We start from the raw sequence: 22368 nt of genomic DNA, 5'->3' as shown, positions 1-22368 counted from the left end.
CGCGAGCACCGCTGAAAAAGATGTAACCCGAATCTTTGTTTAGGTTTTGGCTGGGGATCGAGAATTTAAAACAAATCAGACGCGGAACGCAGATTCTAAAGGAGAGAGGAGAAGGAGGGAGGGGGAAATCAAGTTGATGGGCCCTCCACATTTCCCCCACCTTTAACACTGAACTTGGAGTAAGTTGTCTGGCGCAGATAAAGATCTTAACATGTAGAGAAGGCGGGTTTTCCGCCAGGAGGTGAGGCTGCCCCTCCAGGAAGAGAGTTTTCCCCACACCCCCTCCTCCCCGTGAGGTTCCACCCTCTGGAAAAAACACGACTTCTTGCCCACTTTTCCTGGAGGGACAGACCTCAGTGTAGCCGAGAGAGGAGTCGTAGGAAGGGCGGGTTCCAGGGTGACTGCGGTCACCGCGGCCTCTGGATCGGACCAAGGCGAGGCGCGCTTGTACCCCGCAGCCCCGCGTGTCAGCTTTCCGCGGCGCTTCGGGGCGGGCGGGGGAGGGGACAGCGCAGGCACCCACAGCCTCTGACCCTCTGGAGCTGGGATGTGATAAGCGACGCCTGCGGGGCCATGTATTGGAAGAGCGACCAGATGTTTGTGTGTAAACTGGAGGGAAAGGACGTGCCGGAGCTGGCGGTTCCCCGCGAGAAGGTGAGCGAGCCGCCGACGCCATGCCCGGCGGGGTCCGCTGCAGAGCAGATTTCTTGAGAAAAGAGAGTTTGCTGGGCTCCTAGCTGAGGTTCGCAAACTACCTGTCACTGCCTCATCTCCAGACCTGGCAATTTTTTTTTTTTATTACGTAGCAGCGTTAGGTAGTAATCATTGCGTCCCCTCCCCGCCGGCTCACTTAAGCTGGGGCATGGAGACTCTAATTTGGGAGACGAAGCCTGGAGCCTAAGGTGCTCTCGGGGCCATGTGAGTCCTGCTTTTACTCCGTTTAACTTGATGCTCCGGGCGGTCTGGGACAGCGTTGGGGTGGGGGCTGGGGGTCCAGGCGCTTGGCCAGTGGTACCAGGTAGCAATCGCTGCGCTCCACTGAGCGCCGGCTCTTGCATCACATCAGGCGCCTGTGGGGTCTGGGGACTCAGGGCGGACGACAGACTTGAGGACGTGGTCCTCCAGAGTCTGCCCACTCTTAGGCAGAGCCAGGGGAAAAAAAGATTTCATTGGAAACACCCTTGAGGCAAACACCCCGCAGCAGGACGCGCGCCCGACGGAGGAACCGGGAAAGCTGTCACCTCAGTCCCGAGGCAAGACCCGTGGGTGGCTCGAGTTTTAAGCTGGAGCGGGTTCCCAGACTGGGGAGGGGGGCCCAGCAGGACGCGGGTGGGGCGTTGCTGGCTTCGTGTTTGCGGGGTAAAGTTTCTGCCTGGATGCTTTGTGTCCGCGTGGACGCGGCCCGAGGCGAGCGGCTGCCGGAGTCAGACCTGCCAGCTGCGAGCGCCCGGGCTCACCTGGGGTTTCAGGGACTCAGGAAAGGCAGACAAAGAAGCCACGGGAAGGCGGCGGGTGTAAGCCACCAGCCTCTTCTCCGAGAGACCGAGTTCGTCTGTAGAACTAAACTGACTTGGGGACACTTGAGCGACGCGCCTGTGTGTGCTCTGAAACACACACTGACCCGTGTTGGGTGAGGTTTTTTTTTTTTTTTTTTTTAATGGGACAAATTAAATTCAGCTGGATATTTCCATTATTCGACCCGCTTTTTGCACTGGTTAAAAATAATCCTTTAGTAGCTAAAATGTTGACTTACTGAGCACTAAGTGGCAATTCACACCTTAAAGAAACGAGTGTAAATCGCTTACCGTTCTAATTGCTTCAAGTTTACCAAAGAGCTGCTGGTTCCCTTTAGTCTGAAGCATTTTCATTCAAATTGTCGGAACAAACACCAGGCTTCTTAAATCCCACTGTAATTAGCTTTCAAGTATCCGATTAAAACCTCTTCACCTTTCGGGCTATCCTATTCAAAAAGCCCCCCCCTTTTAAAAAATATGTGTGTGTCTTGCTCTTTTAATTGAGGTTATTAAAGAAATCAAGTTTTGCTCCCCACCCCTCCTCAGGCCTCCTTTCTTCTCTCTCACCCCCTCCCCCCGCCCCGCGCCCCCTTTAGCCGGGTGTTCCCCGCTCCCGGGTGATTGACGTCTAGAAAGCAATCGCTTTGTGCGCGGAGGCCGGTTATTAGCTGGGTTCCCCCGGCGGGGGGGCGGGGAGCCGGGACGAGCGCCGGGCCGAGCCCCGAGCCACGGCCCCGCAGTCCTCGAGTCGCCCGCTGGCGGCGGCGGCCCAGGGAGGCTGCGCGCTGGCCCGCCAGCTGCGCCCGGGCTCAGGTGCCCGCGGTTGCACGCGCCGCCCTCGTGCCGGGCGCCTTCAAGAGCGCGGCGGGGCCGGGGCTGCGGGGCTGCGGGGCTGCGGGGCTGCGGGGCTGCGGGGCTGCGGGGCTGCGGGGCTGCGGGGCTGCGGGGCTGCGGGGCTGCGGGGCTGCGGGGCTGCGGGGCTGCGGGGCTGCGGGGCTGCGGGGCTGCGGGGCTGCGGGGCGCCGCGTGCTCGCCGCCGCCGGCTCCTGACCCGCGTCTCCCCGCCTTCCCCGCTCTCGCGGCGCAGTGCCCGGGGCTCATGTCGGAGGAGTGCGGGCGGCCTGCAGCCCTGGCGGCCGGGAGGACCCGCAAAGGCGCCGGGGACGAAGGACTGGTGAGTGGGGCGACCGCCTGCCGGGGACCCCCAGCTCCTTGGGTGGGCGCGCGGGGGGCGCGGGGGGCGCGGGGCTCCAGGGTCTTGCAGGTCCGGGAACCCCAGGGGCAGGATGCGGAAAGCTGGGGAGGGGCTCAGCCCGTGCGGGGCCCCCGAGGGTCGGCGGGACGTGGAGGGGCGGAGGGGGTCTGCGGCCAGCGCTGGGCTGTTCCCGCAGGTGAATCCCGAGGGAGCCGGGGACGAGGACTCCTGCTCCTCCTCGGCCCCGCTGTCCCCGTCGTCCTCGCCCCAGTCCATGGCCTCGGGCTCCGTCTGCCCGCCAGGCAAGTACGTGTGCACCAGCTGCGGCCTGGAGATCGTGGACAAATACCTCCTCAAGGTAGGATGGGGGGCACGCGAGCCCCAAAGGGAGTCAGCCTGGGGCCCTGGGGACAAGTGCCCCACCCGGTGTCCACCGGGGCTCTGAAGTCCGCTCCGGGGCCCGCAGCGAGCAGGGGAAAGCGCGAGGAGGAGCAATTGGGTTTTCGTGTTGAGCGACCGTGTGGAGACCGTGTGGGTAGTGAGGGTCCCCGGGTGTGTGCGGAGGGCTCGGGGAGGCGCCACCGATCCCGCAGCAGCCGCCAGTTGCCAGGGCTTTCGTTTGTTTACCAAGCCTAGACCTTTCCTTTAAAATCCCGTACTCTGCAAACCGGTCCCTCCTCTCCAATACGCCCAGGTGCTGTCTTCGTAGAATAGCCCAGGTTGGCGGCATGTCAACCGATTCACCTTCGCCCCCTCTCCTCCAGCGACTAAAAATAACTGCAAACCGACTTTAAACACCCTTTGTTCGGGCTGTTATTACCAATCATCTCGGTCTTGCGTTTATTTACAGGTACCTGGAACCCTCCCAAAGCACAAGTTTATGGAAGGCTTTAGAAGCCATTGCGGTACCCCCAGACTTTGCAATTAAGCACAAAGCTGTTATGTTCTGCCAGTGCTGGGATTCGCAAATCCAAATACAAGTAAAGTTGGGCGCACAAACTAAGAGCTTCGGTTGAAGTGTTTCAGGCGGTGGCTTCAGAGTTGACCGACTCAACTCAATGTCTTAATTCAGTTTAATCTTTTATTTTAAAATATTGTGAACAAGGGATGAGGAGGGACTTGGAGTTCAAAATATTGCAGGCTGCAGTCACCCATACCAATGCTGGCGGGATCTTGGTCCCATGTGCCCTAATCTGAATACATGGGGTTTCCAACTTCAACAGCTTTTAAAAACCGCTGTGTAAACTAAGTTTTCTTCTACACCAAATTAGTGGAAAACCAGTTCACTGTGTCCCGTCCCCAAGTCTCAGTTTTCAGAAGGATTAATTACTACGGAGAGTAAAAAGTTCAAAAGGTGGGTTCTTTAAGTTAATGTCAACATTCAAAAACTGCATTCTGGGAGGAATTATGGGACAAGGCACCCAGAGAGGCTCAGGTGAAAACGTTTTCAGTTTTGATTCTTAAAGCTGGCAAACCTGGCTTTCTCTTTAAATCCTGCATTCTTAAAATCCCCGCTCCCAGTTTGCTGTTAGGGAAACTATGGGTATCACAAACCATCCACTAAGTTAAACTCAGGTTCTTGCTTTGGACAAGGTTTTCAGTGAGTAGCAGACTCTTGAGCAACGGTTTGTGAAACGGACTTTAACACTTCCTAGCAGAGAAGACGTGGATATAGTTACACAGTAAAATCTGGGTCCTGCCACAGAGTCTAGCACTCATCTTGTATAATTTTATTTATTGCTTATTGCCATATAAAATCATATCTAAGTGGGTTATACAAAGTTTTCTTTTGCAATTGGACAGGAGTCTACCTAGGAAAGCTTTTCTACACCTACAACCTACCATTCTATCTGGTTTTATCAAGTAAATTTTGATACCAAAGCATCACTTAGAAGCTCTAAGTTCTCAGCATCCATACCCCCAGTTGAAGTGCCAACCCTTAAGTTTGAATCTTACTTCTCGATGGAAAAAACCAAAACAAACAAACAAACAAACAAAAACCCAAAACTATTTTGACCCAGTGCAGATCTCCATTTAGGGGCAATGGAAAAATGCCATCCTGTGGGGCAGGTCACATGGACTTAGACAGAGGGGTCAGTAAGTTATCTACAGCTGTTGCTCCTTCCAGCTCCTTCCGTCACCATCACCGTGGCCCTAGCCTGGCGTTGAGCCATGTTGGAAGAATACTAGTTCAGGAAAGGTTTCCAGAACCCTTTGCAGAATCCTTCCCACCCTTCTTTACTCCCTGGCAAAGACAGAATGCTAAGGAGCTTTCTTTCGTTTTTTCAAAGGAAACTTTGAGGAAAGGCGTCAAGCCACACCAGGCATGAGGTCTGGCTTTTGTAGAGAAGTTAAAGAGAGGCCAGGGCTCTGTTTTTAAAGCCTTGCTTTAGAAAACAAAACACAATACAAGCTTGGGTGTGATTTAAGTAAGGCCCTAAGCAGTGGAGTACTCGGGACACTTGGACTTTCTGTATTAATTGGGGACAACTTAGGGGGAAAAGAAAACAGGAGGAAAAAAAAAATCTCTAATTCCAGGAAGTTTTCATTTTAATTCATATATATATATATATATATATATATATGTATATATATATATATATATATATATATATATATATAGTGATTATATAGTTCTTTTGAAGAAAGACTCAGACCTCAAACTTAAATTCCCACCAGAAATGAACGCTGCCTTGGGAAGAGGCTCACATCTCATTAGAAAACCGTAGTTTCCCTCTGAGTGTCTTTTGTATCTTCATCCTGTGGGAGTTAAGGCACCCTGACCTGGAGTTACAAAGCACAAACCTAGTTAGTCCCTCTGTCTACTTGTCAGGAGCCGCCCTGCAGGCTGGCACACGATCACACCTCCTTTTGGTGGCTGAAGTTCAGGGCTTAGCCGGGCAGCGTGGAAGCTGCAGGTAACAGCAATGATCATTTGTTTCCTTAATTGATGGCATTCTATGTTCTGTGTCAAAGTCTACAGTGCCTGCTTTATTAAACACTGTCCTGCCTAACTACTTGAAGTATAAGCAAACATATTTCCTGGGTGCTTTTTTTTTTTAACCACCTATAATCAGGCACCTTTCTTTCTCAAGCGAGACTGTTCAATAGGTTACCACCAGCCTCATCCTTGGCAATTGGCACTGTGTGGTTTGTGCCTACCTGTGTTAGAAACAGGCAGCTCCATTGAGCTCTACTTGGCAATTTCTGGGTGTAAGGGAAGTGCGGGCTTGCTTTCTCTATTTGGGTGTTTTACAAAGCATTTTCTGTCTCTGTTGTTCTTATTGATTGATGGCACACAGTTTGTAGCTGTTTGGCCAAAACATAGATGGAAAAGGTTTGTATCCTGACTCCCATAACTGCCAGGTTTCATGGTAGAAAGGGTTAGAGCAAAGAAGCTGTGTATATGACTTTAAAACAAATGTTTTCTCTTGTTCATAGCGGTTTGGTCAGGGAGGGAGGGAAGGAGAATGAATATGAATGAAAACCTTCATAAGGGACGGAAGTAAGCGCTCCAAGTGTCACCTGGAGCATTCTGCTTTCTCCTTGGAGTCTAGAAGAGGAGATAGGCAGATGCATGCTCATGTCAATGGCGCTGTGTCAGGGGAAGCATCCAGAGCCAGTGTTGGAAGACTGGTCTTTCTCTTGCCTTCCACACACCACCAGTGACAGCCTCCCCCAAACAAAGATGGTATAGACTGGCTACTCACCCTTGTCCCCCTTGCAGGTGAATGACTTGTGCTGGCATGTCCGCTGCCTCTCCTGCAGTGTCTGCAGAACCTCCCTGGGAAGACACACAAGCTGTTACATTAAAGATAAAGACATTTTCTGTAAACTCGATTACTTCAGGTATATTTCTGTTTTCACTTCAATAAACATCTCAGAAAGTTGTGTTAAAAGACCCTTGCAGCTTGCAACAGGACATTTTGCATATAGTTTGATTACTCAAAGCCAATTATGATGATGTATTTCACATTATTGTATTTGGTTTTTGAGATCAAATCTTGCTATGCAGCCTAGGGTGGCCTCAAACTCGGTCTTTCTGTGTCTCCTGTCATGTGCCGAGATTAGAGGCTTTAAGTACCATGATTGAGTTCTCACTTTTTGTTAAAATCTAGTGTGTGTGTGTGTGTGTGTGTGTGTGTGTGTGTGTGTGTGTGTGCTTCCTTTAGGAACTAGCGAAGTAAAACTTCATTTTGGATCATATTCCCATTCTAGGGGTGAATGCTTGGGGTCTGCAGTGAAGGGTTAGACACATGAGGGTTCAGTGTGCCTTGTCTGAGGTCAGAGGTGAACTGAAATGAAATTATTACGGGGAACCGATCCCTGCTAATAAACCTCCAAGGGGTCAGGCGTTTAGATACAATCATCAGCAACAGTATTTACAACAATTCTGCTGTCACTGCTACAGCAGGCTGAATTACTCTGCCCAGAGGTCTTGTGTGTGTGTGTGTGTGTGTGTGTGTGTGTGTGTGTGTGTGTGTGTTTGGTGTGCTCTCTGACTTTGGCTTGTGCGACTGTATTAAGTGTGGCAAGTTCTCTCTGTGACCTCTCCATGGCTGTTTGAGTGTAAGGTGACCTCCAGGATGCACCTCTTTGTGGAGAGTTGTCTAAGACTTGCAAGCATTACTTTAGAAGTGGTCATGTTTCTTCATTTGCATTCCTAGATAAGAAAAAAGTTCATTGTAAAATTCTGTAAAATGCCATAACACTAATTGCAGCATAGAGTTTAGTGTGAAGCACAATACATAGGCAGGTTAGAGTATGTGACCCTAATATTCAGAGTCTTAAGTCTACCAAGTGATCTTATAATTATGCTTTTCTTTCTTTTTGTTTTGTTTTTATTTTTCGAGACAGTGTTTCTCTCTGTGTAGCCCTGGCTGTCCTGGAACTCTCTGTACACCAGTCTGGCTTTGAATTCACAGAGATCCACCTGCCTCTGCCTCCCACGTGCTGGGTGGGATTCAAGGCACGCATCACAATCGCCTAACCAGAAATGTAATTTCTCCAGCAGTAGTAACAGTTGGTTCCTCTTCAACTTACAGTATGTTAATCACCCTTTGAATTTTTTGCTTTTTTTTAAATGAAAAAAAAAGATTTATTAAAATCTATTTCTTCAGGATTTCTTGTGTATATGTCCAGAAGTTCATTTTTAGAATTCAGTGCTCCAATTAAATTGGCAATACCTTGAAAAAATGGGTCCCTGGGTAGACACAGGCAGATGTGGGCAGATGTGCTAACCTTGTCCACCAGCGGCCGGTAGGAGATAGAAGAGACATCCGATCCCTAAGACCGGGAGGGGAAAATTCCCTTTGCCTCTGACATCTTGCTGAGAAGGTCTACAGATGTTTCTGGAAGTTTTAGACACCATTCACTCTCCTGTGGCTGGCAGTCTGGCCGTTCATCATGGCTGAGTGCTTCTGCATTTTTCCTTCCTCCCCCTCAGGGTGAAGAGTATAGACTCTACATTCTCTGATAGTTTCTAACTTGAATGTGTTAACATTCGTCATTCCTGTAGTCACCTCAACTTTGTTTTGCGTTTGTTTCTGGTACTGGCAACTGACTGAATCCAGTGCGTGTGCTAAGTACAAACTCCACTCCAACCAGAGCTTAGTCGGTCAGTGTTTCTATGTTGAGTTACTGTGGTTTTGCCCTTTGAGGTTTTCAACCTGGAGAGTGTATGTGTGACTGTGTGTGTGCCTCTGGAATCTCTAGATAACCTATAAAGGCCTAATATGTGATGCAACAAAGGGCAATTGTAACTCCGATTCATTTACTTTAAAAGAAAACTTCCCTCCCTCCCCACTACCAATTGAGGCGGTTTTGTTTTCAAAACAGATTTCAGTTGTGACCCTATCTCAACTGTTTCCCACACGGATGGGGGGAAAGCAATAATCCCTGTTTCACTTTCCCACCACTTAAAAGCTTACATTGTCCCTAAGAGCATGAGATGTGTCAGTTTGGGGTCGCCTGATGGACGCCTCACCATGCCTCTTCCCTGTGTGCTGCAGACGCTATGGGACACGCTGCTCCCGCTGTGGGAGGCACATCCACCCCACTGACTGGGTCCGCAGGGCCAAGGGCAACGTGTATCACTTGGCCTGCTTTGCCTGCTTTTCTTGCAAGAGGCAACTGTCAACTGGAGAGCAGTTTGCCCTGGTGGAAGAGAAAGTCCTGTGCAGAGTGCATTTTGACTGCATGCTGGATAATTTAAAAAGAGAAGTGGAGAACGGTGAGTAGGCTCAAGGCACCTTTGAGTCTTTCAGGACAGTGAATGGCGAGATAAGAATCGATTCCACCCCAAGGCCATTCTAATGTATTACTTTAAGCAAGAGATAATGCTGGTAAAGTCAGTACTGCCTGTTAAAGGCCTCCTTCTGTCTCTGTGGGCCAGGAGTGGCCAGCCCCTGTGAGTTCCACGCTGTACTCTGACAGCAGCCTGGAGTTCGGGTTCAGCTTTATTTCTGCTTATTTGCTTTCCTAACACGGTCTTTTGTACGTGTACTTTTACCGTGCTTCGGGCGGAGTGCACAAGACTAAGTACTGTCTCTTATGGTCTATTTGCAACATGTTTTTAAAACTTGACAAATTTAGAAGGTGCCTGTGGGAACCGCAAGAAGCCCAGGTGTGTGAGGAAACTGTGTAGAGGTCCAGAGTCACCTGAGTCACCTCCTGGACGGTTTGCTTTTTTAATGCAGGCAATGGCATTAGTGTGGAAGGAGCCCTGCTCACCGAACAAGACGTCAGTCACCCGAAGCCAGCAAAAAGAGCTCGGACCAGCTTCACAGCCGATCAGCTCCAGGTAGGCACGGCGACGCATGCGTGATTTCTGAAACTCTTCCCCCAAAGAAAACAGACTAAAAGCAAAATAAGATGTGATCTCTATGCTGTCCTATGCTTTTTTTTTTTTTAATCTAACTGGATAAGAATATAAATGCATGCTTACTGACCTAACAAGTTATGGTCTGCAGAGTCTCCTCATGGTGGTAGCTTCGCGTCCTTAGGCTCTGCTCCTTTGGTGTTGACTTCAAGTTAGGACACAGTGTGGCTCCTGTGAGTATCGGTCTAAGGCAGGCATTTTGTTACATGAAATGACAACGGAAGACCACTGTGAGACTCAGTTGAAAGAGACAGTGAGCAGCCAGGTCTGTGGGGCTCCGGCATGCTGTCAGTTAAGTAAATTATGTGACTTGTTTAATTTTATACAGGGAAGAACAGAATGGACTATCAGAGGCAGGGATCTAATAGTTGATGCCAATCGTATACGGGCAGAGGGTGACACTCCACTGCCCCTGCTGAGGTGGACACTGCCCCTTGAAAATAGACGTCATTGTCACAGTTGTCTTGGATGTGTGAGTGTTGTCTCATTTGGGCAAACTGTCAAGAAAATATCCCTTGCTTTAAATTTAAAGTTTGCATATGATGATTCTATTTGGAATTTTTCCAGATAGTCATATTTTCTAAAGGATCAGAGTGGCTAAGGTGTTTGTTCTGTGTTAAGATAAGTAGCATTTGCAATACCTCTTCCATGGGTTGCTGGGCGTGTTGCATGTAGTATCAACGTTAGCTGGGAACTGAGGCAATTGTGCTTGTTAGCAAATGAAAGAAAAATCACTTCTAGAAGTCTGAGACTGGCCAGCATTTTAGATCTCTACAGTAAAAGTATTTCAAGAGTGGTATTTTAAAGGACTAGAGGGTAACCTGGATGTGGCCAGCAAATGGACAGGGATGCTGAGCATTAAAATCTAGGTCCATTAAGAAAAAAGCCTCCAAGCTCACACTGCTTGCTATTTATTAGACATGGAGTCCACAACCAGTAAGTAATATGTGAAAAATAATATGGTTGAGGAGCTTGTCCTCATTTGACTCTTGTTGGAGTGAGACACACACTCCCTGCAGCTGATGTGAATTCTCGTCTAAGCTTTGCAACAGCACTCACTCTGAATAGCCAGGCCTGGTTAGACAGCATCTCCAGCAGGCCGGTGTCGGATCCGAAAGTGGTCTGTCCCATAAGGAGCTGGCCGTGACTTCGACAGTTGTAGGCTTCAGAACTTAGATGTGGAAAGGTCCTTTTCTAGAGTTGTAACTGGAACTTCGAAGTCACGGCAGGTAGCTATGTGATCTCTGGTGAGAAGATAATTACAGGGAAAAAATTAGGTGGGATATTTGTGGGGTTTTTGCAGGTCAAGTCCTATGCTGGGCATGGTATTCATACCATCAACTCCTCAGCGACTCCCACAGCTCTCAGTGTAGTCAGACTCCCCGGGGCACAGGAACCACCCACAAGGTGACCACCTGCTCGGAGAATGGCAGAGGAGAGAGGCCCAGCCTGCCTGGCACATCCTCTGTGCTTCCTGTGTGGTTTTGCCTTTCGGGAGACGGTGCTCTTCACAGAACCCAGCAGTACAGACAGGAGGCATTCTGAGTCAGTCTCACAGGCAGCTCTCTCTTGCAGTGTTCACAAAATACTTAAACCACACACTGCCATGTAAGGATGTGACCTGAATCACAAGCTAAACATGTGATCAGAAACGTGGGCTCGCTATTCGGCATTCAGTAGCACTGGTCCTATATCCTAGGTGGTTACAACAAATGAGATTCAACCCTTAGTTCTAAAAGAACAAGAAAGCTTGTGTAGCCACAGATTTAAAAGAGGGGGGGGCAACCCTAGTCATTTACTTTCGCCAGATTATCTGATGAGCTAAGTATTCGCCTTGTCAACTTGTCCCATTTTCAAAAGAAAACTGAATGTGTTCAAATATTGCCTTCAACAAAATAATAAAACTAAAATCACCCGTGAACACTGAATCGAGACTGCCCACACGGTGCTTTGGACAGAGGAGAGAGTTGACACAGGGCAACTAAATACATTCCTAAAATGCCATTCCAGGATCTCAGAGAAAAGATTCTAATTCAGAAGGAGGGTATGTCTACAGATGTTTCCCAAACGTGGCCCCGTTGGTAAGAAGGGCTTGTGCCAAGGTTAGCTCGCAGTAGCCAAAGATGTCAGCATTAAACACACCAAGGTTGGCTCCTACTTGATCTATTCTCAGATCACATTGCTCAGACACTGGTACACACACTCCTGACTTCTGGTATACCTCTTGGTGTTAAAATGATGATGCTGTACGGCTTCACCGTGATCATCCCCAAAGAGCTGCAGAAGGATTGGGAGTGGTTTTCAGTAGCATCAACATGTACACGGTAGGAAACCAAAAGTAGAAATCCAAAGGGGCTTGGCTTTCCTGCTGGCCTGCCTTCCTTCCTCTCTTCCTCCTTCCTCTCTTCCTCCTTCTCTTTTCCTCCCTCCCTCCCTCCCTCCCTCCCTCCCTCCCTCCCTTCCTCCCTTCCTTCCTTCCTTCCTTCTGTGAGAGTGAACACTGGTTCTAACTAAAGGCAGAGCATTGAGTGCACTGTTTTCTTTATTCTAGTTCTAATTGGCCAGGATAGACTTACACTCCATTTCATTCCTTGATGAATTGTCTTTGCTAAATGGATGTTTGTTCTATTATTAAAACTGTTATTTCTAGAGGGGTTTTGTTCCTTTTTAAACAAGATCACCAATAATGACCTTAGAGGCAAATTTCCAAATATCAATTCAGCTCTCTTTGTGGGTGGGGGGGGGGGGAAGCGATCAGTTTGCTTGCCGTTTTCTTTAGGATGCTGTGCTTAAGGGACCCCCACAGGCACAACTTGATGGAAAAGCAGTCCCTGGGATAAGGGAGGAATTAAGGGACAGAGATTATATAGATGCTTAGTCAATTTTGCCACTTTTTAAATAACAAGAAGTCTTTGCTCCTTTTACAGTGAGTTCATGGATACGACTTTGGCTGGGGCACTAGGGGCACTTGATCCTGTAAGAGCCAGGGGCAACTTAACTTAAAGGGATCATGCGCAGCATCAAGATGTTCCTGGCCGCCTCCCGGCTGGATTTTTCTCTGTCTCTTGAGATTTTCCTCATATCATCAAGATTCCTTCTATCACTAACTCCAAAGTGTGGCAGGCAGAGAGTGTAGCACCCCCCCTTACACACACGGAGGGGCTGGAATAATGCAGAAGGATTCTGCCTTAGTCCCCTGGGAGATCCCATTGCTCCAATGATGGGACTGTTCAAAGGAATCTGTTAGGATATCTTCAGAGGGAGAGAGAGGGGGAGGGGCGGGGGAGAGAGGGATGGGGAGGGAGAGAGAGCTGAATGATTATGAATTGGCAGGAGCAGGCAGAGACTTCAGTTCACCTGCCTGGGGGTAGAGCCAGCAGTTAGAGCATCGAGTGCTCGAGTGCTTGCTTCCCGGGCCTGCAGACAGGCACAGCCTACTAAATGCCCTTATTCTGTATTGGTTATCTTTCCACTCCCCTCAGCTGATTGACTTCCGGTAACAGACTTCAAATGTAGTACTTGGTTCTCATGGTTTCTCCTTCCCAGTATCCACAGGCCTGGACAGTGGCTTTAGTTCTTGTCTTCCTGTGCTTTGATTAGAGGTGACTATTAGCATTTCAAGGGACTTAAGATCAGCCCCCCTCCCCTTCATGCGTGAATGCATACTTGTCACAGCAGCTGGCATAGGGTGGCACCAACCCAGGCTCTCACAGCTGGACCTCTGGACTATTGGACAGGTGTCCTTGAGCAAACGCCCCTCCACACACAACGGTGACATCACTGCAGTGCTGTGTGACCGTGTCCACAGCAGAGCATCAAGGAAAACCGTTAGCAGCCCCGAGGCTGTTCAAACCCGCAGAGGCCAGAGACAAATGTGGAGTGGTTTGTGCCTTTTGAGCTTCCAGCGTAAGGGTACTTAACAGAATGAGAAGCCAAGTGAAGGAGACTCACATTGTCTGTCTTCTGTCTGTGAGTTCTGAGACTGGATGGAGAACAGGGAACTTCTCTAGTGGCAGGGTTCTATCTTGCAGCGGGTTGATTTTTAAAGATCTCAGTAAGAGTTGGTGTGAATTTACAAAGGGAGTTTTCCTTTCGTTGCTCTGGCTGCATTGATTTCCAAGTACTAGATTATGCATCACACTTTCATTGTGTGTCCACAAAATGCAAGCGATCCAGCCATTAACTGTTTGCTCCCAACGTTTGTCTTTGAAAACAACCACAGGTGATGCAAGCACAGTTTGCTCAGGACAACAACCCAGACGCACAGACTCTCCAGAAACTGGCGGAAAGGACGGGCTTAAGCAGGCGTGTCATACAGGTGAGCGTCACGTATCAGGAGATGCAAACAAGTCTGCCCATGACTCTTGTGTGTGAGGGTGGGGGGTTGTGAGTGTGTGTGTGTGTGTGAGGATGTGTGTGAGTGAGTGTGAGTGTGTATGTGTGTGAGAGTGTGTGAAAGGGTATGTGTGGGTGTGTGTGAGTGTGTGTGTGGGTGTGTGAGTGTGTGTGGGTGTGTGAGTCTGTGTGAGTGTGTGTGAGTGAGTGTGAGTGTGTGAGTGAGTGTGAGTGTGTGACAGTGTATGTGTGTGAGTGTGTGTGTGAGAATATGTGTGTGAGAGTGTGTGAGTGTGTTGTGAGAATGTGTGTGAGTGTGTATGTGAGGGTGTGTATGACCGTGTGTGTGAGTGTGTGTGTGAGTGTGGGTGAGGGTGTGTGTGTGTGTGTGTGTGTGTGTGTGCGTGTGTGTGTGTGTGTGCGTGTGTGCGCGCGCGCGTGCATGCGCGCATATGCTGTTCTTTTGTGACAAACCCTCAGAATGCCAGAGCCTACTTTAGGTCTCTCCCATTCTGAGCCTGCTTTTTAAAAACTTGTGTGACAAAGCTTTTCCTGGGAAGATGCAGCACAGGAGTCCACTCTCCATGGACCAAAGCAGGGAAACCACCCAAGTCAGACTTGGTGAACCAGTGAGTTTTATCGCCACTTAGCAGGCATAAGGGTGAGGAGTCACTCACAGGAGCAGAAATGACTCAGACAGCTGCATCACCAAAGCCCACCCCAGCATGGGTGACAGCTCACAAACACTGGGAACCTGGACACACTGAGCAGGCTGCTCAGCATGTTGGAGAGTGTCCTTTCCAAGAGCCTTGGTTGGTCTAAATGTCTTGCAGCAGTTTGGCTTGCTTGTTTCTGCCTCTTCCAGGCAGAGAGGGCTGGTCTGGTTTTTGTTTTCTCTGCCTCAGTGAGTCTAGTTAGTTTCAGGGACTTCCTAAAGCTACTTTGAGTTGTTTACCTTCCTGCTGAAGGAGCTTCCTACAGGACAGAATGTTTTGATCTCACAGGAAATTGATATAAGACTGCCTGACATTGGCTTCCCTGGACCAGCCTATCATTTTGTCAGTGATTCTGATCGTCTCTACTCATAATAGCTGTGAGATCCGTGTGCTGAGAAATATTGCTGTTCTGAGCTCTCCCCTCTACTCTCTGCCCCCCCCCAAGCTCTTTCTGCCCAACCACCATAGGATGACAGTGGCCTTTTCTAAAGACCCAGGGGGGCCAAAGCTAGGGAAAAGTGAGGTATAGCCAGATATTCTACACTGTAGATTTCATGTGTGGAAATTCTGGGAAACTGTTGGGGATTTGCAAAAGGAAGCCATGATATATGGTTTTGGGGAAGAAAGAACAAGGAGACAAAAAAGTAGGAAAGAATGGAGCCCGGAGTTTTGTGTTTGTTCCTGTTTTCAATGGACTCGACTGCAGTGTAGGCCTATAACTGAATTCCAGAAACATTTTTTTACTAATTGCATATTGAGGACAGACACTGCCTGCTGGCAAGTCAGGAAAGCAGCCTAGAGACTGCAGCAGAGAGGCAGCAAAGAGGTCATTGCTCAATTAGAAGCCGGGGTTCTCTGGGAAGGGCGCCGCGTCAAAGGAAGCCAGGCGTCAAACAAAGCCCATTGGCTACCGGGATACAGAGGCAGTTAGTCAGTCACCTTTCCCTGTGCAATCATGCACCGTTGATGGTGATTGGCTGTGTGAAGGGAGGAGCAGGGGTCAAGCCAAAGGGCTAGCGCCTTGAAATCAGGTCAATATTCTACAAGCTCTGAGGGAGTAAAAGGGGCGAAGGAGGGGCCTGAGGGAGTGTCACCAAGGCTGTGTGGAAGGAACAAGGCAGCACCCTGGATGGAGGGTCTGAAGATGGATAACACCAAAGAGATGACCCCCTGAGCCGAGGTGGTATGGCGTATCTCAGGGCCTGGAACGTCCTTTAAAAGAGTAGTTGGGTTTTTATAAAACCAATGGCATTCTTCAGAACCAGCTAAAACAATCTGCCTGGGGGCCATGAATTCCTTTTAGGAACACATGTGTCATTTCATGTAGTTGCCCCTCAGCTGCTTATTCTCCAGGGAGCAGCAAGTGTTTCAGGTAAACGAGTAAATCCTGCCTCTAGACACCCAAGTGTGAGGCAGCTTCTCTAAAGACAGGGTTTCCAGTGGCCCTGCTGACGGGAGGCTCGCTTAGGACGCAGGTCCCATATCTTCTGCACTGTCCACAAGTTCAGAATACCTACCACGTTTACAAAAGAACTAACAAAGGGCCAGTCAGTCCAGAAGGAGTGCTTAAAAGATCTAGATGTGTTGTAGCACTAAAGGCAATAAATATGAGGCCAGGACAAGGAGAGGGGGTCTACACAGGCTCAGCATCTACGAATATCTGTGCATTGCTATCCCGTGAAGGGCGGATGAGGAGGAGTGACACACTCCATGGTGGAATTTCCTCATGACAGGCTGCAAGTACAGTGTCCATGCTGCTGACGGCATGGAGGTTTCCTTGTGGCTAATTCAGACTCGTGCCCCGGAGGATTCCTTCTGATTTCAGACTTTATTCATTGTGGAGTGGAGGCAGGAAGTTCAGATTCCTGTCTGTTGTGAATCTAGCAAAGGAGCCAGCAAGGTCTTCCCAGAGCAGCTCTTATTACTGAAGGACTAAGGACCTGAGAGGGATGTCTGCCAGGCTGCCCCAGGAATTTATTTAGGTCACCAGTGCAAGCCAGATTGTACTCCAGCATTATCACTTAAAGGTTGTGTTTTTGAATCAGAACTTTTATATGTGCAGATGGAATGTTGATGGATATGACAGCCGGTGACTCCTGGTATCACAGGTGACACATGGCACCCTCAGCAGTGGGAAATGGTGTGTCTTCTCCTCTGAGGGGTGGCGTGTGCTGTTACAGAGCCTGAGGATAGATGCGGGACTGGAGACTTTGGGTGTGGTCTCCAGAGAATGAATAAGGATGCTGCGACCTCACCCGATTTCCCAAGGTGTACCCAAGTCTCGACCTAGCAACAGCCCTGTGTTCTCCCCAGTCACCTGCTCGGGCTGCACACCCTGTAAGACTGATAAGTCTGGGTCCCTTGGTTTCAACCGATGTCTGGCCAGCTCTTGGGTTTTGAGTCCCAGGGGCAGGGTATGTCTTTAAAATCACGCCCGCCCCATACTTACAAGTTCTTTGAGTCGTCTTTTTCTTCCTTGAGCCGGCAGCCCTAGACACAGATAACATCCCTGGCCTTTCCCTGGCCGCCGCCTCCCAGAGCCAACATGCTTATTCCAATCTCCTTGAAGTTTTTAGCTCTTTCTTTATCATTTCTCCTGTGACACAATTTGGAATGATGGTGGTCAAGTAAGTGTGTGTGTGCGTGTGTGTGTGTTAGGGATTATACCCAGGGCCGTGCATGTGTTAGGCAAGCGTTGGACAATCGAGCTATACCTTGGCCTGTAATATCATATTTTAATAGAGTAACCCTGTATGCTGAAGTTGCCTTACATGCATGTATTCAGGCAGTCAGGCCTCAAGTCCCCACATCTGCACCGAAAGCCTCATCAGTCTGGAACGGCTTCACGTCTGCTGTAGAGAGGAGAGCAGAGTGGTTGGCACTTGGCTTTTTGTGAGGCCTCACCAGTTGGATGTGTTTGTAGTTCATTCTGCTTAAATATGACTCGTTTGTTCTTATTATAGAGCTGACCTTAACGTTCTTCTAAGGGAACAGTCTTATGTATTCACTAAGAGAGTGAACTCAGCAGGTTAAATGTGATGGGAATGGATCAATCAAGAACCTTGTAGAAAGCTGTGTGCTCCCAGTAGGGATTTTAATAATGTGTACAAGGGTTTGAAATGCATCCAGCAGGTGTCTAAGAATCCAACAGTACTTCCTTCTAAAGTTCTGATTATAAAAGACTTTTCCTGCTTTTTGCTTTTTCCAATTGCCAGTAGTAAAGCTAGAGACATATTCCTAGAGTTCCTCTCAAGGCTTTGCCCGTTTTAAAAGGTGCTTTTAAAGCACAGAATATATCTTTAAGTAAATCACCAGAGACCATTAGCTAGGGAGAGAAAAATAAAATAAAATAAAAGACTGTTGTTATAATACTTGACCTAAAATGTTTGTCCCTCCGGTGGATATTTAAAAATCATTTTTTTTGAGGCAGGATCTTGTATAGCCCAGGCTGGCTCCTAGTTTGCCATGTATCCAAAAATGACCTTGGATTTAGGATCTACCTGCCACCTCCTCACAAGTGATGTGATTACAGGCGTGTGCCAGCGCACCTGGTCTCTGGTGTGGGGGTGGAAACCAGGGTCTGTCTGTCTGTCTGGGGATGTGTGCTCATGACTTGGGCCGCCCATCCGAAGCTCTTCACTCTTCTTCCTGTCAGGTATGGTTTCAGAACTGCAGAGCGCGCCACAAGAAACACGTCAGCCCAAATCACTCCTCCTCCGCCCCAGTCACAGCAGTACCTCCATCCAGGCTGTCCCCGCCCATGTTGGAAGAAATGGCTTATTCTGCCTACGTGCCCCAGGATGGGACGATGCTGACCGCACTGCACACTTACATGGATGGTAGGTAGCGCAGAGCCCAGCAGCTGGTAACGCGTGATTTACGGCGTGATTACTCCCCTCGTCCACAGGTTTGAAAGGTTTCCTCCGTATTGGCTGAAAAAACATTGTAGGGGTAGAGCAGACAGCAGAGTTACCCCGCCATTAGTGTAGAGCTCTGCCGTAGTTGAGCTGGAGCTGGCTCAGTGTTGCTTGGGTTTTACTGGCTATAGTTTGTTTCTACCTCTTCTTTACATTTCCTTTTGAAAAGTTTTATATGTATGGGTATTGTCTGCATGCATGTCTGTGCACCACATGCATGAAGAATGACCTCAGAGGCCAGAAGGAGAGAATCTGATCTGAAACTGGAGTTACAGACGGTTGTGAACCTCCATGTGGGTGCTGGGAATTGAACCTGGGTCCAGTGCTCTGGATTTTACTCTTTCCAGAGCCTTTGTTTTGTTTTCAACTGGGTATGTATTTAAACATTTTACTTTTCTAGGGTCAGAAAAGGCATTGACACATATCTCTGAACTGGAGTGTTTTGGTTTTGTACTTTTTAATTGAAGGAAGTCATACATGTAGAAAGACACACACAGTCTGGGCTTCATGAGTTGCCATGGCGATGGATGGCACCGGATGAAGGAGAGGGGCAACATTAATCTCAGAGTCCCATGCATCCTTCCAGTTTAGTCTCTTCTGCCAAAGTTTACCCTGAGTGCAAAAGCCCTGCCTTAATGTTTCTTTTTAAAACTTTTACACGTGTGTGTGTGTGTGTGAGTGTGAGTGTGAGTGTGTGTGTGTGCGCCCACGACAGGTAGAGGTCAGAAGACAACCTGCAGGAGTCAGTTACCTCCTTTCACCCCTGGGGATCCTGAGATCGAACACAGGTTGTCAGGCTTGACAGCAACTGCTCTTCCCTGCTGAGCAATCTCGGTGGCTTCACGCAGACAGTGGGGTCTTCATCTCCCTTGTCTACTCTCCGAGTGTGAGAGGCATCCATGTTGCTGGCTCATTGCACAGAATCCCACTCACATATATTTTCTTGCTGGTAGCCTTTTGTGCTCCAGTTTGGGTATTTTAGGGACACGGGGCTGTAGCTTCTCTTGCGTATCTTCTTGTAGCTTTAATTGGAACTTCTATGTGGTGTGTACATGGGTTGTGTGTGCCGAGCTGCCTCAGCTTCGCACTGCCCAAGCCTGCTTCCACTTTGAGATGCAGCAGCATGTAAACACTGAGTGTACTGTCTGTTCTTGATCCTGGCCAGTACCTTCTCCATACATTTATCACCGTTTTCTCATGACTGACAAGATGCCCTCTCCCTTGGACATCTGTTTATCTCTTGAAGATGCTGTGTCTATCTTTGGCTTCTGACCCGATGGTTTCCCTTTTCAAAACATTTTATTTCTTGATTATTATCTATGCACAAAGCCTTTTGATAACTGCATGTGTGGGAAGTGTCTTCTCCTTGGAGGCTTTACTAAGCTGTTTGATGTCTTGCATTAAGAAGGCCTCTCAGTGTCCTTTAAGCACTATTTAGCTGGTTGTGGTTGTGGTGGCAAAAGTCTTAATTCCTGCACCACTCAGGAAGAGGCAGAGACCAGTGAATCTCTGAAATCTCTGAATTTGAGGCTAGCCTGTTTCTTAGGGAGACTCTGACACAATACACACACACACACACACACACACACACACACACACACACACACGCACACACGCGCGCGCCAATGATGATTTAACTTTCTGGTTTTCCAGTTTTAGTATATTTTCTTCCAACACATCTCTTAGGTCACAAATTCTCGTATATAAGAGCACAGACCCCACCCATTGGCTTACTCAGTTTTTGTGTTCAGTTGAGGACTCTCATTGCTATGTGAATGTCCTTCTGCTTGGCACTTTATTCTTGATTGAACAGTTGTGTTACCTCTGCTCCCACTGAAGCTTACATCTGATGGTTCCTGGATCCTTTCTGTAACTTCTCTGATGGTTTCCCTCTGTCTTTAGTCAAGCCAGATCTTATTATTTGCCCTCCCCACCACACCAGAAAAAAAACAAAACAAACAGAACACTTCATTTCAGATTTTTGGGTAAGAACAAAGTAATTTGAGGTTCTGGGTGCTATCTTTTTTCAGAGACAGCTATAATTTCCTGTGGTACCAAGCTGGGCTACAGGAATTTGGAATCTCACCACCCTACCAAAGTTTTAACTTCTAAAGAAGCTGCTCAACATCTCAGCCTGTCAGACAGACATTCCTCATGTGTTAAATTTGTTAGTATCCTTGTTAGCAGGAAGCCGCATTTCTGTCCTCTCTGGGTCCTGACTTCAAAGCTTGTTACTACATAGGTATCTTTTAAACGATTCCCAGCACACTATCCAGCCATTGCCTGGCTATCCTGGTTGGTTGCTCTCAGAGGGAGCTGTGGTTTGTAGCAACACAGCCTCTGCTGAAAGCAGAATTTTAAGTTTTGGCTAAAAACAAACAGACAGACAGCCTGTAATACCATTGTGCCGTTGAGTGACGATGCCTTTGGAATTGTGTGTGTCCCTGTGAGCTACCTCAGTTCGACTTGAGACAAACACATTTGGATGTCAGCCAAGCACGGAGGTTCTCACCTGTGACCTCAGTACATCGGGACTAAGGCCAGAGAGTTCAGGGAGAACCTGTGTATTCTCCTCCACCAACACTTGCACACAGACGGGCAGCCTCTGCATACAGAGCTCTCTCTCTGAGGTGCAAGGTGGGGTACAGTGAATGGGAGCGAGGTGGGGTACACCATGACGCCCCAAACGTGTGTCTCCCCCTATAAAGATGAGCCAGTGTCCTGCTGAAGTGATAGAGGGACCTCTGCTTAGATCTGAGACCAGGTATCTCATAGAGCAGATGGCCACATCTGAGACAGTGATAAAGCCACCTTGCCTTGGGATGTCCTTGTCTGTTTAAACTGCTCTCAGTCACCCTGAAGAACTGATACCCACGTCTCTTTCTATTTTGTAGCTCACCAACAACTCCTGGACTCCAGCCCTTGTTACCCCATACAATGACCCAGCTGCCAATAAGTCATACCTAATTCCTTTTTTCAGGGATAGAAATGATTGAGGATATAAACTTGTCATTTATTATGTATAAAGTACCATTGAAAAGATATTAATGTTAATTTTTTATTTAATACTCAAAGCGTTTCAGACACCCTTTCGCTGCCCCAGGTATGTATCTGTAGTTGGCCTGCAAGACACTTTTATTGATTCTTCATTTCGTTTTTTTTTTTTTTTTTGGTAAAACTTATGTTTACAAGAAGAAAACAAGTCAAAACATTTTTTTTTTTTGTATTGTCTGGAAATAGTTGGCTCTAGTGTGTATCTGTTAATTTATTTGTCATCAAAAGAGCACTTTGCCTAAAAGACTGGACTGATAATGTGCAAAATGTTTACAACCCTTTGTGAACCTGTAGTTTATCATTAGTTTGTACCTGTAAGTTATTGTTATAAATACTATCTGTATTTTTTGTTATATACAGCTTTATACCCTGAAGCTTGTATCTGTGAATTTGCAACCGAGATTTATTTTTGCCAGTGTTTTCTGAATGAGCTGAAGGCATGTCCATTGTAGCATGCCTCGCTCGCCCCCGCCGGTGTCTGCACTTGGGAGCTCGAGCTGTAAATAACACTCTAGTTTACAAAGCCACCATCCTGAGTTCATTAAACACCTTCCATCCTTGTGAACTTTGCAGTCAGCTTGTCTTCTGTGTGTGTTGCCATCAGTAAATTGTTCTTAATTAATTTTTAGAGCCATTTTGTTTTGAGCTGGGTCACAAGTGTGTTTTATTGGGAAACCTATTTGTAGGTGACTATACTTAACAATAACAAACATCTCATTTGGCCTTTAATTGTTGCTTTCAAACTAGCTAGGCAGAT

The 22368-nt window shown here is 48.1% G+C and overlaps 1 protein-coding gene across 1 annotated transcript; it reads left to right on the top strand.

The window, feature by feature from the left end:
- The first annotated feature begins 528 nt into the window (after positions 1-528).
- Positions 529-22050, top strand: Lhx8 (LIM homeobox 8). Its single transcript, XM_051195679.1, has 9 exons — positions 529-654; positions 2602-2688; positions 2906-3067; positions 6437-6558; positions 8721-8941; positions 9408-9511; positions 13812-13907; positions 18296-18483; positions 21452-22050. The coding sequence occupies exons 1-9, from the start codon at positions 574-576 to the stop codon at positions 21522-21524; spliced, it is 1134 nt and encodes a 377-aa protein (XP_051051636.1). The 5' UTR covers positions 529-573; the 3' UTR covers positions 21525-22050.
- The last annotated feature ends 318 nt before the right edge of the window (positions 22051-22368 follow it).

This window comes from Phodopus roborovskii, unplaced genomic scaffold (assembly GCF_943737965.1).
Source record: "Phodopus roborovskii unplaced genomic scaffold, PHOROB, whole genome shotgun sequence".
In the NCBI taxonomy this organism is placed as follows: Eukaryota; Metazoa; Chordata; class Mammalia; order Rodentia; family Cricetidae; genus Phodopus; species Phodopus roborovskii.
Note: the sequence above shows the minus strand (reverse complement) of the source record. Positions and strands in the feature narration are given on the sequence as shown.

Coding starts and splice junctions, on each gene's coding strand:
- Lhx8 (XM_051195679.1), top strand. CDS start 574: ATGTATTGGAAGAGCGACCAGATGTTTGTGTGTAAACTGGAGGGAAAG. Junction 655..2,601: donor TGGCGGTTCCCCGCGAGAAG/GTGAGCGAGCCG, acceptor CTCGCGGCGCAG/TGCCCGGGGCTCATGTCGGA. Junction 2,689..2,905: donor GCGCCGGGGACGAAGGACTG/GTGAGTGGGGCG, acceptor CTGTTCCCGCAG/GTGAATCCCGAGGGAGCCGG.